This window comes from Oncorhynchus kisutch, linkage group LG6 (assembly GCF_002021735.2).
Source record: "Oncorhynchus kisutch isolate 150728-3 linkage group LG6, Okis_V2, whole genome shotgun sequence".
Classification (NCBI taxonomy): Eukaryota; Metazoa; Chordata; class Actinopteri; order Salmoniformes; family Salmonidae; genus Oncorhynchus; species Oncorhynchus kisutch.
The window spans coordinates 14798626-14822841 of record NC_034179.2 but is presented as its reverse complement, the minus strand read 5'-3'; the positions used below and the strand labels follow the sequence as shown (position 1 = coordinate 14822841).

The window sequence follows — 24216 nt, the reverse complement described above, 5'->3', positions numbered from 1 at the left end:
CCATGTCAGATATAGAGTTTAAATGTATTCAATTTTGAGATTGCATCCCTATATTACACTTCATATACATCACAGAAGACTGACATATAACATAACCGTTTGTCATAGAAACACCAGATTTTCTGCATTTAAAAAAATATATATTTTGAATTTTTTTAAATTATGAAAAATATGAATAAGATTTGGCTGCAGGAAAGGGCTATGTCACATCACACACACACAAAAAAAAAACAAAAAAAAAAACTGTACATCATATAACATCATTACACCATATCTACAACACAAAATGTACAAAACATAAACAAAAGAACATCTCATTCCAAAATCATGGGCGTTAATATGGAGTTGTTCCTCCTTTGCTGCTATAACAGCCTCCATTCTTCTGGGAATGCTTTCCACTAGATGTTAGAACATAGACTGCGTGTGCTAGCACAGACTTTCCTGTGAGGGCACACACTTTCCTGTACGCTTTGAAGAGATGGTGAATAGGTGTGGCAGTATGTTACCCTATAACCCTCAGTCATGTTCCATCCAAGCTGTCAGACTCAGGTGGCTTGTCATTGTTGATAGACAATATGTTTCATCTCATCCACACTCACATTACAGAATTAAAAATTACAATGCTTGCGTTTCATAATTTGGTCAGTTATGAATGAATGTGTAGGTTTGTTGTCATGCCTTACAGTTTCTAATCTTACCAATAAAAAAAGTTGACAATATCAGTGGGTTTTGTGATGAATGAGCCATCGGAGTCAATGAAGGATGGACCTGAATTTAAGGTGATCCAAAGCTTTTTACTATCATTCTTTATATCGTTTAGTTTTGTTTCATAGTGTAGTTCATTCTTTTTGCTTAGTTTAGTCGCATGATTTCTCAATGTACAGTACATTTGATATTCAGCAACTTACTTTCTTAATGGGTGCATGCTTATTAGGAACTGGAATAAGCAACTTCATAAATGTATCAAGTGTAGCCTCTGGTTGCTCCTCATTACACACCATAGACCAGAAAATATTCTTTACAACATAGAAATCACTACACAACTTATTGTATGACCTCTTATACACTATATTAGGCCCAGCCTTTGGAACTTTGGTTTTCCTAGACATGGCTACTATATTATGAGCTCTACATCTAATGGATTGGGATACTGCTTTAGAGCAGATTTCTGCAGCATTAGTACAAATGTGATCTTTGATTTCATTCCTATGCCGGTCTAAATACCCTGGTAGGTTGACTGATGACCTGAACCATGTTGCAGCTTCCTTTTGAGTGGACAGCTTGATTAATACATACATTAAGCATTTTACACACATAAATGTTCTGTTACTAGCAACTATCCATTTCCTTAACATTGTTTCTTGGGCTACGTATGTTAATGTTGGCTATTTTTATTGCTTATCAGAGGTAGATAGGACAGTGATATGCATGTTTGAGTTGATAATGTAGGGTGAACAGCACAGTGGGCTTCTGACTAGGGCAAACCACCTCAGTGCTAGTAATGTAACTCAGGTTCATAGGTTATTAGTGGTTAGTGATACTACTAATACAAAAATAAGCATACAATATGTTTTGTCCCTTTAAATGGCTTTTATTAATTACTTATTAGAGCAAACCCAATCTCTCTCACACACACACACACCTTTCACTACATCAGAATCACTCAAACATAACATATGTTGGGTTTTTCAAAACACAGCACAAATCAACAGAAACTTAGCTTAAAATATACACAATGTTGTCTTGGTAATTACTTTAAAAATGTTGGTCTTTTCCTTTAAAAACGTTTCACTAAGATTATATAAAAAAAAGTAGTAAAGATAAGAACAAAAACAGAATGTAAGGTGGTGGATTGTAAATCCCAGGCAGCCAGAGGCCTCCCTTCTATATAGCCTTCACAGCGTCGTCTATCTCAGAGATCTGATCTTTTAGCTGGTTCCACTGTTCTGGGTTCAGTGAGATACCTGGGGACAGAGCAGAGACCAGTCAGAGAGTGGTTAGTAAACTGATCTAGTATCAGTGAAATACCTTGGGACATACCAGAGACAAGTTAGACAGAGGCAGGTCCACTGATCTAGGTTCAGTTATAGAATCTGGAGAGTAGCATCACTGGGCTTGATGTCAAACATGAAATCTGGGTAACCACTGTACAGTCGTGGCCAAAAGTTTTGAGAATGACACAAATGTTAATTCTCACAAAGTCTGCTGCCTCAGTTTGTATTATGGCAATTTGCATATACTACAGAATGTTATGAAGAGTGATCAGATGAATTGCAAAGTCCCTCTTTGCAATGCAAATGAACCGTATCTCCAAAAAACATTTCTACTGCATTTCAGCTTTGCCACAGAAGGACCTGCTGACATGTCAGTGATTCTCTCATTAACACAGGTGTGAGTGTTGACGAGGACAAGGCTGGAGATCACTCGGGCATGCTGATTGAGTTCGAATAACAGACTGGAAGCTTCAAAAGGAGGGTGGTGCTTGGAATTGTTTCTTGTTTCATTGTTCTTCCTCTGTTAACCATGGTTATCTGCAAGGAAACACTTGCCGTCATCATTGCTTTGCACAAAAAAGGCTTCACAGTCAAGGATATTGCTGCCAGTAAGATTGCACCTAAATCAACCATTTATCGGATCATCAAGAACTTCAAGGAGAGCGGTTCAATTGTTGTGAAGAAGGCTTCAGGGCGCCCAAGAAAGTCCAGCAAGCGCCAGGACCGTCTCCTAAAGTTGATTCAGCTGTGGGATCGGGGCACCACCAGTACAGAACTTGCTCAGGAATGGCAGCAGGCAGGTGTGAATGAATGTTATCTCCAGCCTTGTCAACACTCACACCCGTGTTAACGAGAGAATCACTGACATGATGTCAGCTGGTCCTTCTGTGGCAGGGCTGAAATGCAGTGGACATGTTTTTGGGGGATTCAGTTAATTTGCATGGCAAAGAGGGACTTTGCAATTAATTGCAATTCATCTGATCACTCTTCATATCATTCTGGAGTATATGCAAATTGCCATCATACTTTTGGCCATGACTGTACAGATCGGTCTATGAATTTGAGAGCTGTTACATTTCTACAGCCCCATCACTAAGCTTTGTTATTGTTTCAACTGCTGATTGCCCCTTTAGAAATGAAAGCATAAAATACCCATATTGAAATGTAACTTCACTTAATGAGTTTATAATAGACAGTCAATTAGTTCATACCTAGCAGTTTACAAATCATGAATTAACAAATGTATATCCTTGTTGGTTGAAGCACCAAAATGACGATAAAACAATTTTAACCAATGATTCATCAATCCATATGTTTGTATAGCAACAGCATGTCTGTTGGTTCAGGGGCCAGGTGACTCATTTATAAAACACTAAATGTGCCCCAAAACATGTGCGCACCAGTTCATGCAAAAGTTGGCATTTCTAAAAACTGAACTTGACGTGAGAATGTGCTTATCCTCCTGTAAACTTTAGACCATGCGTACAGATAGTTTCTAGTGGTTGAAGTATTTCATTGCATGAAGGCAAAAGTAGCCTAGTAGCTTTGGGGAATATATGATGACACTCTTACTCATAACAACAGCTAGCTAAATATAATAACAAGATGAAATAAGTTGCCATTTTTGAGAAGAACGAAAATCAATGTATTTAATCTTTGCCTTCTAAAACAATTAGAAGTAGTCATCTATTTCCTATGATATATTTACATTTCCACAATCGTTGCATTATAAATTCCTCACCTTTTCATACTTGCAAAATAGCCTATAGGCCTACAACAAGTTAGGATAGGCTAGAATTCGTCCCATCTCTCATTTAATTGGACCTACTTCACAGTAGCAAATAGATATGCTATTTCAAGTATTTTGCTCTATGAGATCTGATCCCGAAGAGCAGTTTAACGGTAGAACAGATGGTTCATTTTTTCCATTGATTATTTGCAGGCTACATCTGAATACTGTAACGTCAAATTTCTCAAATTAACAATATTTAATTTATAAACATAATACTGCATATCATAACCATTGCGGAATACATTCCTCACATTTTCTGGACTTGATAAGTTAACATTCCCGAAGTAGCCATACACCAAATGACCATGCACCCCTCATTTAATTGGGCCTATTAGATAGGCGATTATAACTTCAAGTTTATGCTCTATGGATCTGCATGGTGGCGCAGTTTATAACATACAATAGAATTCAACGTGTGAACAGAGAGTTGATATTTTATATTGAAGTGTAGGCCACCAAAATAACCAGCAAAATGAGCAGTCCCTTGTTTACATAGTCATGATATCAAATCAAAATAATTTATTTACTGATACTTCTTGTTGACCTTTATCAGCAGGCCTACACTGTAGTTTTCCTTTTTTCCCCCCCAGAGTAGACAAGAATTTGCAGGCAGTGTAGAAAATATTTTTGGGGGGAAAAGTTCTTGCAAAACATTGAATTCAAACCTGTTTACAGGTCCACACAATTTTCACAAGAAAAAGAAAATGGCCAACACCTCCAAAGACATTTGATTATGTTCACCGTTGCTATTTTCTTTAGATACTTTCTTGGCCTGATTCCAATACTTCCAAAGTATACAGCAAATAAGGGTGTCATTGTCACAATAAAAGATGAATGATGGGTGTTTTTCAGTTAGAATTCTCATTCACGCACGTAGTTTTATGACAAGTCTGAATTATAACAGGAAACATGCATGTATGGTGTGATCCAAGTTAATAAATCTCAATATTTTATAACAGGAAACATGCATGTATGGTGTGATCCAAGTTAATAAATCTCAATATTTTTGAGCGTGCGCAGTCTTTTCAGACATGGCGCAGATATTTGGTGTTCAATTTACACAACAGTTATAAATGAGGCTCCAGGGGCCCTGTAGTAGGTTTCACACCCCAATGACAAGTTTCTTACCTTTCCTGCCAGGCTTCATCTCCCCCTCCTGATCCATCCAGTACTCACGGATGTCGATCAGACATTTACCTTTGAATTCACGAACGCTCACATACCGCATCTTCCCAATCTAAAATAAAAAAAGTAACGTAGAGACAAAACCATATCGACATGCAGGTAATGTTGCATCTTTTGTACTGGGGATGGACTAACACTGTTCTTCACTGCTTACCTGGAACTTGTTGTCATCCTTGTCCTGGTTGCGACTTCCCTTGGAGGTTCCACCCGGCTTGGAACTCTCTCCCCCTTTCGGTTTCTTAGCTGCTGGTTTCTCTGGTGCTGCCTGCTTTCTCTTCTTGGACTACAACAGGAGTTCATTTCAATATGTCACATAAATATGTATAAACATTTGTTTTGAAAGTGCAAAATTAACCTTCTGATAACAATATGGACATCAGCACCATAAATACTATATAAAAACACAGCTTCCATATTGAACCCGTCTGAGCATTTTTAAATATTTGTGTCCTTTTTTTATTTTATTGACTGAACTACAAAACAGTCACAAGAGTACTGTAGGCTGTCTTTACTCTATGGCTGTGTGAGGGGGGGGGGGGGGGAGATTAGAGTCACATTTACCTTGGTCTCAGCTTCACTGTTGGAGTCACTGCCACTGCCACTGCCAGAGCTTGAGGACAGAACTTCCTTTGACTTGGGCATCCTGGAAAAGGAGGGATGCAATAGCTGAATAAATACCATCCTTCCATAGAACTTCATACAATGTTTTCAAATAAATCTACAATTACAATCTGCATGATTTTGTTCAATCATAGTGTTTTGTCTCCCGAGTGTCACAGGATTCTAAGGCACTGCATCTCAGTGCTAGAGGCGTCACTACAGACCCTGGTTCGATTCCAGGCTGTATCACAACCAGCCGTGATTGGGAGTCCCATAGGGCGGTGCACAATTGGCCCAGCGTCGTCCAGGTTAGGGGAGGGTTTGGCTGGGTAGGCCGTCATTGTAAATAAGAATTTGTTCTTAACTGACGTGCCTTAAATAAATTAAGCTACAAAGTAAAACTTTCAACGTTTGACATTGGCCAGCAGCTGGCGCTATTATTATTTTATGTCGTTTGTCATCTGTGTCCAACTGGAAAGTATGCAGCCAGCTATACACTCGTGTTCCCTGGCGACCGACTCGTACAAAAACCATCCTCCATTCATGTTGCAAGGTGCGTCGGTTTCCTTCTTAACTAGCTTTAACGGCGAGCCGCCGGGGAGAGAAAAAAAACCTAGGAAAATATACTTAAATTGAGGACTACGGTCCAAACACTTAAAAAGACACACCCTGCCTTATGCACTTTGGGGAAATGATTTGCAAACTTCCCTTGCTTGGATACGTAAGCCCCTCAGCCCTTGTTTTTAGTCGGCTTTGCATAGTAAATAATTATGTTCACTCCTGGCCTGAAACTTCCCATAATTCAATTTGCGACGACTGTACATCCGCTAAGAAAAGTCTGAGAAAACTTAACATCAATGGAGATGTCAATATAGAAGTGGAAGTAAAAACGAATGCAAATAAATTCGAAATTTTGCTAACGGTACTACGTAAAGAATAAATATGTTTTTGTTTGGTTATCTTTTGGAAATTGTAGAAATAAAACATTTTCATGCTTCAGAAGTTCCAGCTAAGCAGGCTAACGTTAGTTCGCTAAATCATTAGTTTGTGAGCTATTATATATTTAATATAAGTAGACAGTCACTCAATTGACTGTGGCGCATATAAAGCACCCACAAATTAAAACACAATCATAGCGGGATGAACGAGTGACGAATTTCCGGCCAAGGGCAATCCATTAAAAATCCTTCCTTCCTTTTAATTTTTATTTTATTTATTAACAACAAATCAAAATAGGAAGTACATGTGGGAACACAAGTCTATATAAATAATATACAAAGGACAATTGGGCTAGGGGGCGGGGCTAGGGGGCGGGGCTAGGGGGTACAATATCACATTACACAAGGACCTTTAGGGATATACATACTTATTATTCTAACAGCTTTTTTGTTAGTAGAGTATTTAATTGTCTTAATATACAGTTCAATTTATTTTTGTAAGGTAAGAAAAGGTGGTGTTTTGTTTGTAAATTTACATTTGTGAATATGAAATTTGGCCAAAATTATAATTAAATTAATTACACAAAAATGTTTCAGCTTATTTCTAGCATAGGTAAAGAATCTAAGCAGTACATCTCTCCACAATAGAGTAAGATCTTCATAAAAAAAATAGGTTCAATTATAAATCTACTCATGTCTTGCCACAGTTCTCTTACATGAATTGTTACGGCTTTCTTCCGTTGAAGGAGAGTCGGACCAAAATGCAGCGTGGTTAGTTCGATACATGTTTAATGAATGAAAATACGAACTAAATACAAAAACAGGAAATGTGAAAACCTAATACAGCCTGTCTGGTGAAAACAAACACACTGAGACAGGAACAATCACCCACAAACACACAGTGAAACCCAGGCTACCTAAATATGGTTCCTAATCAGAGACAACGAGAATCACCTGACTCTGATTGAGAACCTCAGGCAGCCATAGACTATGCTAGACACCCCTACTCAGCCACAATCCCAATACCTACTAAAACCCCAATACAAAAAACCAACACAAAATAAACCCATGTCACACCCTGGCCTGACCAAATAAATATATAAACACAAAACACTAAGACCAGGGCGTGACATGAATACAAGGCCAAAAAAGATGCAACACTGTTTCTGGGTCGTCATTACAAAAGGAGCAATTTGAGTTGATGTTTTCCTTAAACTTCTTCATATAGAGGTTGGCAGGATAATATTTATGAATAATGTTAAAGGAAACTTCCTTAATTTTGTTAACAAGTAGGTGTGTGTGTGTGGCAACATCCAAACATTTTTCCAAAAGATATTATCAATAAATCCATTCCAATAAGGCATGACATAAGGTATAGATACAATATCCTGCTGAAACAAGGTTTGTATCGCTCGGTTGTTGAATGGACCAATAGAGAAACAAATCTTTCCTACTGATGAGTCAACAGGGTCAATGGAAGGTATGCTCTGAGGGTCAGATCTTGACACATTCCTGAATAATGAAGAAACACCTGAGGGAATGGCATCTAAAACAATTGCAAATCTTTAGGTGTTACAGGGACCTTGTAAAGTGATAAGAATTCCTTATAATTGAGTGAAAGACCCTCTGCATTTACCAGTTGGCTCACCAATAGGATATTATTTATTTCGGAACCAATATTCTAAAAACAAAAGAAGTATTTTTATACAATATATTCCGATTATTCCATATATAATATCTGTGTGGAGAAAAGTTATGCTTAGAAATTAAGGACCATGACAAGAAACCCTGCCGATGAAAAGTAGAAAGTGTCACTGGAACTTTGTCAATATTATAATTGCAAACCAACATGAAGATAAGGCCATCAAAAGTAGAGAAGACATGAGGACTAAAATTCCACATAGAAGTGGGTCTTCTTAGGAATTGTTTTATTCAATTGATCTTAAGTATTATTTAAGGTAGTAACGTCCAGAAAATGTTATAAGTGTTCATTACAACAGTTTCCCTAATGTAATGGGTATGGTTTCTCCACAGAAAGTTGAAAAGCATCTGGTCTATCTCCTTGCTTATTTTACCATCAAGATAAAAAGATAGAGTGCCATATGTTGGTCTAGAGATTCCTAATAACCAAGGCTGAAGGTCTCTTCCTTTTAAAGATAAGTCCCTCTGTAGCCATTGATTTAGCTTCTTCTGTTTTTTTTTTAAATAACAGGGTTAAAATGTAGTAAGCCTCTAGACTTCTGATCCTTTGTAATGGTTATGCCTAAATATGTCAGTTCTTCTTTTACTTGAATACCATAATATGAAGGTGTCAGTCTTTGACAGCTATGAGTTCACATGTATTAATGTTTTGGAAAAGGATTGTATCACATTGATCGCTATGGGAATTTGGCTAGGGTCTTTCAGAAAAAGTATAGTATCAGCCAGCTGGCTTATAATAATTTCTTTACCAGCTATGGAAATACCATGTACAGGACTGTTATTTAAAGAATTTGTAAGAAGTTGGGTGATTAATAAAAACAGGTACGGAGAGAGGACAACTTTGCCTAATTCCTCTCTAACTCAAATCTAGGTGAGGTGCCATATTTCAATTTGATAGAGCTGTTACCATTTGTATAGAGTCTCTTAATAGACTTACAGAAATAAATACCCAAAGCCAAGTCTATCAAGGGAGTGGAATAGGAACGGATGCTCTACTGTGTCAAATGCTTTATAAAAATAAAAAAAATCATATGAAGCTATCCTCAGTTATTAGGTCTGAGTAGTCAAGTACGTCTAATACTAGTCTGATATTGTTAGAAATATGTATGTTCCTCATAAAGCCAGACCGTTTCATCAATGATTGCATCCAGGACTTCTTTAATTATTTTTGAAAGTAGTAAGGCTAATATCTTATAGTCATTATTATGAAGACAAATTGGACACCAGTTATTGATGAGCAGCACTTCTTTTTTAGGCTTAGGTATCAGTCTTATTAACCCCTGACTCATTGTAGGAGGGAGAACATTGTTTTTAATACTCTCTAAAAAGACTTCAAATAGGGAGCTACTTGTTCAGAAAATAATTAGTAAAATTCTGATGTAATTCCATCAACACCTGGTGATTTATTGTATTTTAAAGGTTTGATAGATTCCATAATCGCTTCAATTTTGATGGGTTCATCACACTGTTTAGATCCTATGTCACCGATAGAGAACATTATTCAGTGAGTCAAAAAACATCTGTGGATTCCTGACAGTACGTAGAGCTATACAATTTTCTGTAAAAACTTCTACAGTATTTAGCGATTAATTTTTGGTCATCTGTAATAACACCATCAATGTTTAACTTATGGATAGTGTTATTTGTAGAGTGAAATTTCTCAAGTCTAAAGAAACAGGATGAATTCTGTTCTCCCTCCTCAATCCATTTTTCCTAGATCTAATAAAGGCCCCTTCTGCTTTCAATCTATTTATATTACCCAGTTTATTTTGTAACTTAATCAGTTCCATCTTCTCCTCCCCCAAGAGGCTGGCTGGGGACCACTGAGAAAGGGAAGTTATCTTAATGATCACCTTTTCCTCCTCAGCTCTTCTGGTCTTAGCAAGATTACTACCATATTTTCTAAGATATTTGGACACCTCAAATTTAAAGAGCTCCCAGTTCTTGCAATAAGATTTTTCTTCACAAGCCCTTTCCCAAAAGTGTGAAAGCAGATCTTTAACCTCAAACGTAACTACACTGCTCAAAAAAATAAAGGGAACATTAAAAATAACACATCCTAGATCTGAATTAATGAAATATTCTTATTAAATACTTTTTTCTTTACATAGTTGAATGTGCTGACAACAAAATCACACAAAAATTATCAATGGAAATCAAATTTATCAACCCATGGAGGTCTGGATTTGGAGTCACACTCAAACTTAAAGTGGAAAACCACACTACAGGCTGACCCAACTTTGATGTAATGTCCTTAAAACAAGTCCAAATGAGGCTCAGTAGTGTGTGGCCTCCACGTGCCTGTATGACCTCCCTACAACGCCTGGGCATGTTGTTGATGAGGTGGTCTCCTGAGGGATCTCCTCCCAGACCTGGACTACAGCATCCGCAAACTCCTGGACAGTCTGTGGTGCAAGGTGGCGTTGGTGGATGGAGCGAGACATGATGTCCCAGATGTGCTCAATTGGATTCAGGTCTGGGGAACGGGCGGGCCAGTCCATAGAATCAATGCCTTCCTCTTGCAGGAACTGCTGACACACTCCAGCCACATGAGGTCTAGCATTGTCTTGCATTAGGAGGAACCCAGGGCCAACCGCATCAGCATATGGTCTCACAAGGGGTCTGAGGATCTCATCTCGGTACCTAATGGCAGTCAGGCTACCTCTGGCGAGCACATGGAGGGCTGTGCGGCCCCCCAAAGAAATGCCACCCCACACCATGACTGACCCACCGCCAAACCGGTCATGCTGGAGGATGTTGCAGGCAGCAGAACGTTCTCCACGGCGTCTCCAGACTCTGTCACGTCTGTCATGTGCTCAGTGTGAACCTGCTTTCATCTGTGAAGAGCACAGGGCGCCAGTGGTGAATTTGCCAATCTTGGTGTGCTCTGGCAAATGGCAAACGTCCTGCACGGTGTTGGGCTGTAAGCACAACCCCCACCTGTGGACGTCTGGCCCTCATACCACCCTCATGGGAGTCTGTTTCTGACCGTTTGAGCAGACACATGCACATTTGTGGCCTGCTGGAGGTCCTTTTGCAGGGCTCTGGCAGTGCTCCTCCTTGCACAAAGGCGGAGGTAACGGTCCTGCTGCTGGGTTGTTGCCCTCCTACGGCCTCCTCCACGTCTCCTGATGTACTGGCCTGTCTCCTGGTAGCGCCTCCATGCTCTGGACACTACGCTGACAGACACAGAAAACCTTCTTGCCACAGCTCGCATTGATGTTCCATCCTGGATGAGCTGCACTACCTGAGCCACTTGTGTGGGTTGTAGACTCCGTCTCATGCTACCACTAGAGTGAAAGCACCGCCAGCATTCAAAAGTGACCAAAACATCAGCCAGGAAGCATAGGAACTGAGAAGTGGTCTGTGGTCCCCACCTGCAGAACCACTCCTTAATTGGCGGTGTCTTGCTAATTGCCTATAATTTCCACATGTCTATTCCATTTGCACAACAGCATGTGAAATTTATTGTCAATCAGTGTTGCTTCCTAAGTGGACAGTTTGATTTCACAGAAGTGTGATTGACTTGGAGTTACATTGTGTTGTTTGAGTGTTCCCTTTATTTTTTTTTGAGCAGTGTAGATCATTATTTAATAACGAGCCTTTTAGCTTCCAGTATGATGCTCTACCAAGGTTAGTATCAGGGGTTAATATTCTGATATCAATGTAAATGGCCCTGTGGTCTGTGAGGGGAGTAGTACAAATATTTGTAGTAACACACTCACTATCAATACATTTGGATATAAGCCAAAAATCTATTCTGGATTGTCTGGAACCTGTTTTGTTACTCCAAGTGAATGATCTGTCGGCCGGAAACCTCTCTCTCCATATATCAGTAAGATCAAACTTTTCCATAAAAAGTATTAAACCCCAATTATAATTGCTTGGCCTACCTGGGGGCCATCTATCAATTGAATTATCTATAGTAATGTTAAAGTCCCCTCCTATCAATAATAACGAATTCAGAAATTTAGATAACCAATGAAGTATATGTTTCTCTGTAGAAGCAACTCATCATTCTAATGTTTGGTGTTGTACCTGTAGAAGTTTACAGTAATGAGCTTAATGTCATTGTAACTGATCACAAGCCCAATAAAGTGACCAAAGGGGTCACATTCCGAGTGTAGAATATTACCACCAAAGGTATTTTTCATTGCAGTGACACCAGCGGGGTTCAGATCCATGGGAAAGCCAAATATCGTTGCCCTACTGTGACCTCCAGAAGTTGGCATCAGCCAAAATTGAGTGAGACTCTTGGAAAAAAGCAGAAATCTGTTTGAAATTGTTTAGCAAATAAAAATAAGGCCTTGTGCTTCACATTGTTTTGTAACCCACTAACATTTTTTTTATTTTACCTTTATTTTACTAGGCAAGTCAGTTAAGAACAAATTCTTATTTTCAATGACGGCCTCGGAACAGTGGGTTAACTGCCTGTTCAGGGGCAGAACGACAGATTTGTACCTTGTCAGCTCGGTTATTAGTCCAACGCTCTAACCACTAGGCTACCCTGCCGCCCAACATTAAGAGAAACTATAGACAAAGACAAAACAACAAAGATGATATAAAAGTATAAACTGTAGTAGGATGAGTCAAACGTAGGAGCAGTGAACGTAAGTGATAAGGATCCAAGATCTGCACCATTTAAGTCAACTTAAAGTGAAAATAGCTTATTCCATAAACTCTGAGCTAGATGTTATCTGGCTTTTTAAATTCAACTCAACAGAATATTATGTTCAAGACCAAACCAAGGGTTCTTTGTAGTAAGAGAGACTAAAAACCCTCTTTAGTGTAATCAGGAACTATTCTGAGAAATAAAATTCAAAATAATAATTTAAATAATAGGGTATCTGCTATTTTAAGAGCATATGAAAACGGATTTTTTTTTTATCCATATGTTCCTAAGACCTTTTTCACTTGGAAATAAGTATTAATAACTAAAGTGTCCACTTAATTTGAGGGCTGAGTGGGCAGGGTGTGTCTTTTAAGTGTTTGGACTGCAAACACTGTCATAATAAAACATAATTTCCCACCAAAAATGCTACTTCCTGATGTTCAGCCAATCAGGTTGTAGCAGTCTGGCTGAAGGTCGTCACTAGTTACCGCAGGCAAAGTCATAAACCAGGTATATTTCTACAATTGTTATTCTTACAAAAATGTGATTCTAACCGTAACCACATTGCTAACCTTATGTCTAACCTTAAATTAAGACCAAAAAGCTACTTTCTGTTTTCATTCATCTTTATGTGCAGCATCAGGAAGTAGCATTAGCCACTCTACTAGACTGGTGGAAAGTTTTATTGAGACAGTACGCATGTCGTTTTTTTTTCAGGCGGCTCGCCGTTAAAGCTAGTTAAGGCAGAAACCGACGCCCTTGCAGCCTGAATGGAGGATGTTTAATGTACGAGCCGGTCGCCGGGGGTCATGAGTGTATAGCAGGCTGCGTACATTCCAGTTGGAAGCAGATGGCAAACGACGTATAAGGAATAATAACGCCATCTACCGGCCGGTTGGGATACCTCATACTGTAGACATCTTGGGTTGATAATATGCAGATATCTATAACATTTCAACGGAACATTTTCCAGCCTAGAAAAATAGCTACACTATAAAACATTTTACAGACAGTTTTTATGCGAGTAAAGTCAACTGTATAAAAATAAATCACGACAGCTGTCATGTAAACAGGAAGTTTCGGCACTATTTTATAAATGCCGACGGATCATTTGTTGGTTCAAAATGGTGGGATGTTTAAATGCTGGTCAAATTAATTATGCTAGAAATGGCGCTGGAAACGCCTTTATGCGCAAATATTGATACAACCATCATATCAAAGTACATTTGGAGTCACGAGTTTATATGGTGTGTTCCTCCCACTACGACTTGGGAAACCATTCAGTTTATTAGGCTACAGATTAAATAAATTATGAATTTGACTTGGTGAAAATCCACGGTGATCTTGACGCTACTTTTCCAAAAATATCGAGTGTCATGATCGATGCTTGACAGCCATTTGACAAATAAAAAACAATTCTCGCTCTTATCCATAATAATCAGGGGTTCCCAAATGTTTTCACTCGGACCCCCCTTCCAGCGCGCGTACGCACAAGCACTGTTCAGGACACAAATTGTTCACACCCCTCTTGTTGGTGGGGAGAATATTGCAGGTTTATAGCTTCGTTCTTGCAATTCTACAAATTGTCATGTGGTGCGAAGAAAATGTTGCCTAGCTACCGTTTCCCCAAATAAGAAGTGAACCTGTATGAAATAACTACTGGTAATGGTGGTGGTTGTTTGAATTATGAGAAGGTGAAAATAATATACTGTTTTAAAGCAATAAATCCAGTATATTATTTGCCAATATTATTTTCACCTTATCCAAAAGTTGTCCACGTGATCATCGAATATGCAAATGAGTCATTGTTCTGTTCTGTTCACTATTTTCATTCGCAATATAGGACTGTTTCGTTCGAATTATTGCACAGCTCGTTGCGTTATTATAGTACACATCTTTTCTAGATAGGTAGGCCTGAATTAACCAAAAATGCAAAAATGTATCACGATCAAATCAATCGAGCATGCAACAGCAGCGTCCTTGCAGCACGTTACAATGTTGCATATAACGATAGCTTTGCACAGGGGTTCGTTCGCTCTAGGGATTAAATCTAAATAGCAACATTAGCTACAGTACTTACGTGCAATGTTTCACTGTATGAGCTCGAGTGTAGTGTTCGCGGATGCTGTGTGTGAAGGCGGTAGATACAGGCCTGCAAAATGTCTACCCTAGTGGTTCGAGGTTTACCAGATCTTGATTCCAAATGAACTGGATGAAGTACTTTCACCACAAGGCTGTTCTACTGTTCCGGTGATCTAGAAGTCAGTCGCGCGAGTTTGCTTCAGGTTCGTTGCACCCGGACGTACCGTATATATTGAATTGTGGGAAATTATGTTCTCTTTCTGTGCTTCTGGTCACAGTTAGGCTGTGTTAACAATTTTAAAGCGGCAATCTGCGATTTAAAGCAACACCGCGCCGCTGTTTAGGTAAATAGCTGAGGGATGTTTCTAGAGAAATGTAACCAGTAACCACTCAAATTCATTGACAGCTATGGATGCAAGGACTTACTTACCATACACAATATACAACTTATAGTATATAACATGTTTTGAGGCTATACAGTGTTTGTTTACAATTGCATTGTTTGCAAACATTGGAGTAAAACAAGATAATATGTTGGTTTCTGATAGGGTACGACAGTTCATGAGGCATTTATAAGTTAAATTATTCAAAAAAATCTATGGGTTATATTGTAGCGATGCTCGATATACAATTCCCACAACTGGGGTAACCCAATTCGTGTGATGCGCAGGGTGTTTACCTTTCACACCAGTGACCCGGGTTTGCTTCCCTGCCGTTTGCCCGTTGCCCCCCCCCCCCAAAAAAAGTACATGCATACAGAAAGCATTTGTATTGATAGTAAATTTGACAACAGTTCTGAAGAAAAAAATGCATACATTTTAGCAATCACCTAAATATCAAAATAATGTATTATATCAATACTTGTAAGAGTTGTTTTAGGTTCTGTGAACTAGGCCGAGACACAGTGTACTATCTGATAGGTCTATATCCAACTAATTTCCTTTGCATCAGGTCAACATTAAGGGTTAATTTATCTCTTGGTTCATTATACAGCTGAAGGTTCCATTTTTGGAAGAAAGGATGTTATTGTTGAGAGTAGGTTAAAGGTGACAAGAGATTTGTAAACAGAAGCATACAATTGCTCCACATTGTGAGGCCCTAATATGAAAACATCCTATAAAATCTTCCTTGGCACAATGTTAAGTACGGGTCAAAGTACGTTGGTAACCTTAGGGGCAGAGAACATAACATTTGTGTTTTATAATTCCGTTTACAAGTTCCTTGTAATATGTCATTCTGAGCCTCCGGGTTCAACCAAGGGTCATATTCACCAGGCACCAAACGGAAAGGAAAATGGAGTGAAACTTGGAGGGACTACCTGAACTTGTCCAATAAGAAACAATTTTTTCATTTTCCTTTCCAAAACGTTTTGCTATAGGGTGCACTAATAAATTGGACCCAAGAGTCAGCTGACAGCAGGTGCACTCACAGCAGAACTGTACAGTACTGGCCCACATCTGTTAGGCACACCCAGGACAAGCCACAACATGTTAGTCACCACTGTTGTAGCTATTATGGCCAGGGATATAAGGACACTTAGGACAGGAGGGAAATTATCTTCAAATCAGATCTGAATCTGGTGCAGATACAGGACTTTGACACATATTAGACATTATTTGTTAACCCATGAAAGTTAGCACAAAGTACCCTAAAATTAACCTCCAGAAAGGTCAAACTCAATATAGTAAGGTCAACTGATGCTCTGTAATGTTCATTATAGGGTCAACAATTATTCCTCAAATGCACCTGCATTTCTTAGAAACACTTGCCATGTTGCACAATCAATCTAGCTTTATTAATAGTCATTTGTCACTTCATCAATTGACGTATGTTTCAATCACAGGTTAACTGTTGGCAGATGTTCCTGTCCTGTGTTCTAATTATGAACTCCCGATTGTACTTTGAGCAAACCAATACATTTTTATGACTGGTTTATGTAAGTGTGCAAGCTCTCTCCCAATCCAAAAAATATAAAATAACATGTGTCCTAAGCCAGCATAGTATTGATTGCAGGTGTAGTGTACACTTAACATATCTGTACACATAGCGTCACCTATCACACACTTTATGGACTGTTGCTTGATGCTGTGCAAAGTGCACTGGGCCAATTAACTTTCAAATGGAGGCCAAGAGAATATCCCTAATTGATATGTTCTATTATTATAAGGATATAACTGTCTAGTAATTTATGCATCAATACTTCAGATATTTATGAGGATCTTTTTATTCCACAAAATAGTATAAATAGTGTTATTATCTCTGGTCCTTATGAATCTTAACTTGGGTCTTTGGGCACCCATTGTCAGTGAGGGCCAAGGGAATCTCAAAAATTTGTTTTTGGATGTATGCCTTTTGTGGGGTGGGCCTAGAAAAATGACCAATTATATAATATCTATTACTAAAAATAGAATATACTGTATGTATGTATGTAGCCTAAGCAATAGCTTTAGGATGTGGTGAGTCAGTGGTCTGCTCTGTTCGCAAACAAAAATATTTTGCTATGGTAACCGTTGACTGAAGTTCACTGTACAAATGGAATAACAATAGCACAATTTGATTCCATGCTAACAAGGACATATCACGGTGTTCCTTCCAAGGGAATTAGCCTACAATGATAAACAGCTGCCTATCTGATTTCAGTTCAATCTGTAAGGACGTGTCTAACAACATAGGTTTGAAAATTACTGTAAAAACAGCAGGTGATTGGGAGGCGGGACTAGCACAGGTGGGATCCACAACTTACATCACCATCATTAAGGCTATATAATGGAGTGAACTTCTGACATTAGCAGAAGACTCTCACTGACTGACAAGCCATACACAGCGGAACACGTTTGGATACTCAGTCTACTCTGTACCACAAGTACAAACAGAACTCTTGAAGAGCTCAACAAAGAAACAGAAAACAAGCGCAAATCAATATGACTGGACAAGGTAATTACGTAACAGCTCATTTGATAGTTTTCTTAAAATTGCTATTGAATTTAAGATTTGACCACAAATGAGACATTGTACTATGTTTAATTGCTTGACTAAACTATGACTTTCTCTTCTCTCCAGATCTAACTGCCATTCTGGACTGTGCGCATCAGCTGCGTAAAGTTGGAGACGTCCTAGCTAGTGACACCCTGGACTGGAGATCCAAATTATTGGAAATATTGACAAAACATTACAAGAATATAATCAAAGTCAAGTGAGGGAGTTCAACCCACTCAGTGAAGATCACGGAAACAAGAAGATAGAATACTATCTCAGTCCGCAGTTTTGGTAGCTGTGCAGCAGTCCCGCCTGGTCGTTCAGAGGTGCATTTGCAGCCACCTGAGATGGAAGTCAAGAGGACAGTCTGCCCGGACCTGCCCCACAATCCAATATTCAATGGCAAAGTGTCCAGTGCTCACCCCCCCACCATGTCAATGGAGAGTGAAAAGGATCAGTAACATTGTGTAATGGCAAAACCAGTGGACCTCTGCTGGTTTGTCGTTGGGACATTTGGTAGCCCGATGGGCAGCCATTCACATGGACGTCAAACGCGAACATCGGAACCAGAGCTGACAGGACCGATCCTACAAGAAAGTACGATGACAAAGGAGGATTATCAGTTGTTGGGGACATGTTTTGGATCATGGACACATGACATTGAAGTGCTCTGATGCCTTATGTGAGGCTTACATTCATTTTGTTTTAAAGAATTGTGCCTTGAGCGATTAAAAGTTGTTTTCAAAATCTGCAATATTTTGAAATGATCTGTATTGGTTGTTCAATAATGTCACAGTCAGATAGTAGGCCGTTTCAGCCAAGTGGTGTGTATGATATAGAAATAATCAAATTCATCATCATTAGGGAATTGTGATACAAAAAGGGCAGATAAGAATGACAGGAGAGCTACACAGTGCTATATTCAGGCACTTAAAATATCCTTTATTGTGTAGTAAAAAAAAACCTACAGAAGTATAGAGAACACCCTTTCATTTATTACGCTGTACATTCATTTATCAAATTCTACATAATCAGTTTCTCCATACCATATAATCATCATCCCCATCCGATCCCTACACCATACTTGGGCTTTACAGCCTCCAGGTGAGTCAAATGCTCAAGGTAGAAGTTACCCCTAACCACAGGTCTAGGATCGGATAACACTACCGCCTGTCCTAACGTTAACCATTACGGGGATCAAATGGTATCTGACCCCGTGTCAGTGTTTGGGGGCAACTCCTACTCACCGAGTCATGAACAGTACAACCAACAGACAGGCATAGAAGAGGAAAGAAAAAGCCCAAACCATTGATGACGACCAACTAAATCTGAATTATATTAAAGCAATAAAAATGTATCAATGGAAAATAAAATACATATGGCATAAAATCAACAGCGTTAAGATTATACTGCCAGATAGGGACACTTTAAGCCATAAAATACAATTAGCCTGATTTAGGAGAAGCTTCCACTCCTATCCGGTCATATTTTTCAATACACTAACTAAAGGACAAAGATATTTGTCCGATTTGAGAGAATTTATTTCTTGATACTGTACCTCTTCAAAATATGACTTTGCACACATGAACACCCGAAACCAGTTTGCCTGTTAAGAGGAGACATGCAATGTCTGGATATCTGCAATAGGATGATAAGAGTTGCAGAGACTAATCTGAAACTGATGGCATTCACAAGCTACAACACTTTAGTACATGGAGAGGGACAGGAAGGAAAACTGAACAGGAATAAAGTTTGTATTGTTTGGTGCCCTGAACAAAATAAATGGTGCTTGGAATAAAACGTTACAATATTTTTTCTGTTAGTTTTTTTTATACAAATATTAAACCCTTCCAGATCCCTTGTTGAATGTGCAAAATGGTTTGGAGATGGTTAACATTTATTAGCAAGATAAAACGACACGATGTCTATAGGTCATGTCTAAGAGCTTGTGTAGAATGCACCCTCCTCAAAGTGACTAACGCAAAGAACAAATAATGTTCTGTACGATCATATCAGGTCCTCTGGTAGGTCATAGGTCAACATATTAGGTCCTCTGGTAGGTCATCATATCAGGTCAGATGATCATGGTGGTAGGTCTGGGCCATGGTGGTAGGTCTGGGCCATGGTGGTCAAGCAAGGCCTAGCAGTTTTAAAGTCCCTTCTAAATGGAAGAACAGAGACCTGTGTGGGTGCCAGCTACTGACACAAGTGCTCAAGGTTACACAAGGTCTCACAGTGAACAGAAAGGTCACGTGCCAAATGGCACCCGATTCGCTATATAGTGCACTACTTTTGACCAGAGCCATATAGGGAATAGGGTGCCATTTGGGAGACACCCACAGGGTACTGGATGTCAACCAACTGGCCAGGTAGAGGACAGGACAGTGACTCAGAGGTCAGGGGTAACTGCCCTGTCTCAATACAGAGGGAGAGCCGCCCTCTGTGATCTTAATCATCTCTGCAATCTCCATCATCATATCAGAACATGGGAGTTCTGAGCCCCACAGGCCTGTAGTGTTTTTTAAAGTTCCGTCTGTTTGTTTCCGGTAGGGCTTCATTTGGTGAAGGCGGCCACCACGGCCCACAGCAGCTCGTTGGCGCCGGCCTTGGTGCTCTCTGCCTCTGGCTCCAGGTCCAGCAGCAGACGTACCCTCTTCATGGCCAGGTCATACTGTTCGTCCAGCAATGGGGCGAAGGCGTTCTCCAGCACGTCTGAAGAGTGGGCCAGGAAGATCAGGGCCAGCACACGCTTGTCGAAGCGCCCCGGGTCGTTCACCCACTTGTCCAAGACGGACTCCTGGACTTTCTTGACCAGCCGCTGTTTAATGGTGTCGTTGGTCAGTGGGTGTGTGGTCATGTCGAAGAGGAGGAAGTTCTGTTTCTCCGTGGTCAGAACGCCCTTTTCCACAAGATTTTTGGCCAGGCGCTCACGGACATTCCTCAGCTGGTAGTGCAGCTTCAATGGGTTCCACGTCTCACCTGAACATCAAGTCAAAATCGTAAATGGCCTATATTATATATAAAACAAAGATATTTTGTTTAAAATGGACTGGGTATGGGAAAGGGAAAGGAGGGGGCACAGTGAGAGCACCTGTCAAATCAAATCTACATGAGAATGAAGAAAGCCAGTAAAATAAACAGAAATATTTAAGAGAACAGTAGAAGGACGGGGGGGGTAATCCATTTCTGCTCACCGCTCAGCAGCTCTATCCAGCTCTGAACTGTCTCTGGGGGCTGGGTCTCTTTGATATGCTTCAGGGCCTCGTCCAGCAACACGTCTCCTGTAGGAGCGTCCGACTTACAGATCACCTGACCAAAGATAAACCCGTTTTAAAAAGGTCACAAACACACATAGGTTTACACCGCTAGTGTTGGCATACACTGCTAGTCCTCCAAACATTGCAACACGCAAAACACACGTCAGACGACCTCGTCAGCATAAACACGCAGAAGGCCAAGGCTGCGTTGCCCGGCTCAGATGTCTCATGTATCAACCAATGGTTGTGTGCCACGTCATCGACTGTGCAGTCGGGCACCAGACTGCTATAACATATCATGTGATTAGCTGATCCTTAAAATACCCATCCAGGCATTGTATGATTTGACATGCATCAGCAACGACTCAGAGCTGCCAATCAAAGCTCGGACATTCCATCAATTGGCATGTTCGAATTGACATTTTGGACTCTGACCCCTCCCACTCCAGATCAGAGTTGTTATTGTCTAGGGGTATTATGACAAAACAAGTATCAATACGGACATGAGGAATTTGCCGGAAACAATGTAATTTTCTGTAATCGGAGAAAGCCAAAAGCCAGAATTTCTCATATCACTCAAGCCATGCCAAATACTGCCTCAACAGGCTGATTCTGCTGTCAGTAAAGACACGGACAGGTGCTGGCCATGATTGGATTAGAAAAAGCCTCTCTCGTATTCCCAGACAGATACGTCTCTTGCACACACGCTACGGCTCCCACTTTCACTCACAACTCTCTCCAAACATTGGGAATCAAAATCCATAGATTGATAGCTAGGAGAAAAGCAGCTAGCTATCAATCTAGTTATATTTTCAGTTGACTTTTCTGAGGCCATATCATGGAAGTTTTTGCTATTGGTTATTACTTTATCCGTCAACTCAATTGCATTGGTGAAGCTGCTCTCCCGCCCCTTAATTCCCCAGATACACACGCAAGGCTCCCCTTACACTCACTCACCTTAGGAATCAACCCACCAGTCCAAAATGTTTGGACTGGAGAATCACAATCCATAGCTAGTCATTGTTGTTCTAGCTATCAATTTAGTTTTACTTTATACCACCGTATGGTTGTTTTTCTCTGTCTACTTGGTGTTGTTTTGTGGGCTTCTTTGTCTGTCTGCATAGGCTATTCCATTGCTGAAGAAGACGTATTTGTCATCATGCAGTGAGCTATGCCAGTGCACGCTTGCTGTTATTATTTCCCCCAGACATGTTTTATGAGCAACAGATCATTAGAAAATAAAATTACAAAATGTAAATAGTTCATTTTGATTGTAGAAATGTTGTGACAAAGGCTACAAATTGGGATAAGTTTTGCTCCTCTCGAAAGTGAAATGTAGCCTAGGCTTCTAGGACGAGCCAACTAAATTGTAAGAAATAAATGCAGGAAGCAGTAGCCAGCCATTATGCATTATTTATGAACATATTTTGTTGATAATTAAGACTATGAAAGTAAGTAATGTGCCTTTCAGATGTCGGGATCGTGAACGATGTGTGAATGAGTGAAGGAACATCAGAAGCGCTCTGAGCGTTTTCCGATCGCGAGTAAATCCAATTACCAGTATCCTATTAAGTGGTAAACAGATAGGATTACAAATACAAGTATGACGAGTTCGGAACAGCCCTATTATCATCGTCGGGTGAAGACGGAAGTCCGGCTGTTTGGCATGCGACCAAGTTTATCTGTGTGTTTTAATATAAGGTTTGAAACTTGTGAGTGCTCACCTTTCTGGCCAACAGACTTTTCCTCCTCATGCCACAAGCCTCTAGCTGCAGTCTTCCTCTCAAAGCCAGTTCAATGACCATACACCCTCGAAGACCAGAAGAAATGCAGTCATTCCAGAAGGAAGTGTATCCCTGTTGGGAAAAAATTGTAATGAGTCCGTATTGCTTCACAGGGTTAGCGACACTTCCTGGATCAATAAAACAGACATACAAGTGACACGCCACAAAGTGACACATTTGATAACCTTCAGGTTGTAATGTTGAATAGTACATGAAAATACAGCTAGTAATGTTCGTTAACTACCTAAATGTAGGAATAGCACATTATTATGTTAGCTAACTAGTTAACGTTAGCTGGTTAGAACGTAAACAAACCAGCTAACTTTAGCAAGCTAACTCAGCTCGCTAGCACAACAGGCTAACGACAATAGCTAGCTAACATACCTCTCGATCTTTCAATCCCAACAGCAACACTTCTTCCATCAACGTTAGTCGAGTTTCTTTGGAGTCTCCCTTCTCGTCCTCTTCCTCTTGGCGTGGCTCGTAGTCCTCATCCTCGGACCCCCTCTCCTTGTCGGCAGCTGCATTACGAGAGGCCTCGGTCCTCCTCTGCACCAGGCCCGAACTTCGCTGTGTTAGGGAAGTCATCTGGATGCACGTCCAAACAACAGATAAATACAAATTATTTCTGTACCTCAAGATGGTTTTAGGGTTTCCGATGCATAAATGAACACGGCTGTCGTAAACTGTGGTGTAGATCAAGTGAATATTCGAATAAATACAGCAGCAAACCTGCAACAGATTCCTACTTTGATACTTTCAACTTCCTGAACCAATATGGCGACAAGTGATGACGTCCGATGAGGATGCGCGCGCTCGCTCGCTCTTCTATATGCTCAATCAATTTCAATTTAAGGGGCTTTATTGGCTTGGGAAACATATGTTTACATTGCCAAGCAAGTGAAATAGATAATAAACAAAAGTGAAATAAACAATACCAAATGAATAGTAAACATTACACTCACAGAAGTTCCAAAATAATAAAGACATTTGAAATGTCATATTATTTCTATATACACTTTTGTAATGATGTGAAAATAGTTCAAGTACAAAAGGGAAAATAAATCAACATAAATATAGGTTGTATTTACAATGGTGTTTGTTCTTCACTGGTTGCCCTTGTTTTGCGGCAACAGGTCACACATCTTGCCGCTGTGATTGCACACTGTGCTATTTCACCCAATAGATATGGGAGTTTATCAACAATGGATTTGTTTTTGAATTATTTGTGCCTCTGCGTAATATGAGGGAAATATGTGTCTCTGACATGGTCATGCATTTGGCAGGAGGTTAGG

The 24216-nt window shown here is 39.8% G+C and overlaps 2 protein-coding genes and 1 long non-coding RNA gene across 4 annotated transcripts; 1 reads left to right on the top strand and 2 right to left on the bottom strand.

Moving 5' to 3' along the window:
* Positions 1-1570: 1570 nt before the first annotated feature.
* On the bottom strand, positions 1571-15159 carry LOC109892372 (activated RNA polymerase II transcriptional coactivator p15-like). Its single transcript, XM_020484862.2, has 5 exons — positions 14903-15159; positions 5533-5614; positions 5126-5254; positions 4915-5023; positions 1571-1964 (listed from the first exon to the last, which is right to left on the bottom strand). The coding sequence occupies exons 2-5, from the start codon at positions 5611-5613 to the stop codon at positions 1885-1887; spliced, it is 399 nt and encodes a 132-aa protein (XP_020340451.1). The 5' UTR covers position 5614; positions 14903-15159; the 3' UTR covers positions 1571-1884.
* LOC116374345 (uncharacterized) lies at positions 13252-18703 on the top strand. Its single transcript, XR_004210190.1, has 3 exons — positions 13252-13332; positions 13540-17838; positions 17965-18703. It is a non-coding gene; the product is annotated as an uncharacterized LOC116374345 (long non-coding RNA).
* A 94-nt stretch (positions 18704-18797) lies between these two features.
* On the bottom strand, positions 18798-23759 carry LOC109892370 (Golgi phosphoprotein 3). 2 transcript variants are annotated; one of them, XM_020484861.2, is made up of 5 exons: positions 23654-23759; positions 23306-23509; positions 22862-22993; positions 21075-21189; positions 18798-20859 (listed from the first exon to the last, which is right to left on the bottom strand). In XM_020484861.2, exons 2-5 carry the CDS (start codon positions 23507-23509, stop codon positions 20435-20437), a joined length of 876 nt encoding a protein of 291 aa, XP_020340450.1. In that variant the 5' UTR covers positions 23654-23759; the 3' UTR covers positions 18798-20434. The 2 variants fall into 2 exon arrangements, with proteins under 2 accessions (XP_020340450.1, XP_031682118.1); XM_031826258.1 differs by having other exon boundaries at positions 23671-23718.
* Positions 23760-24216: the final 457 nt, after the last annotated feature.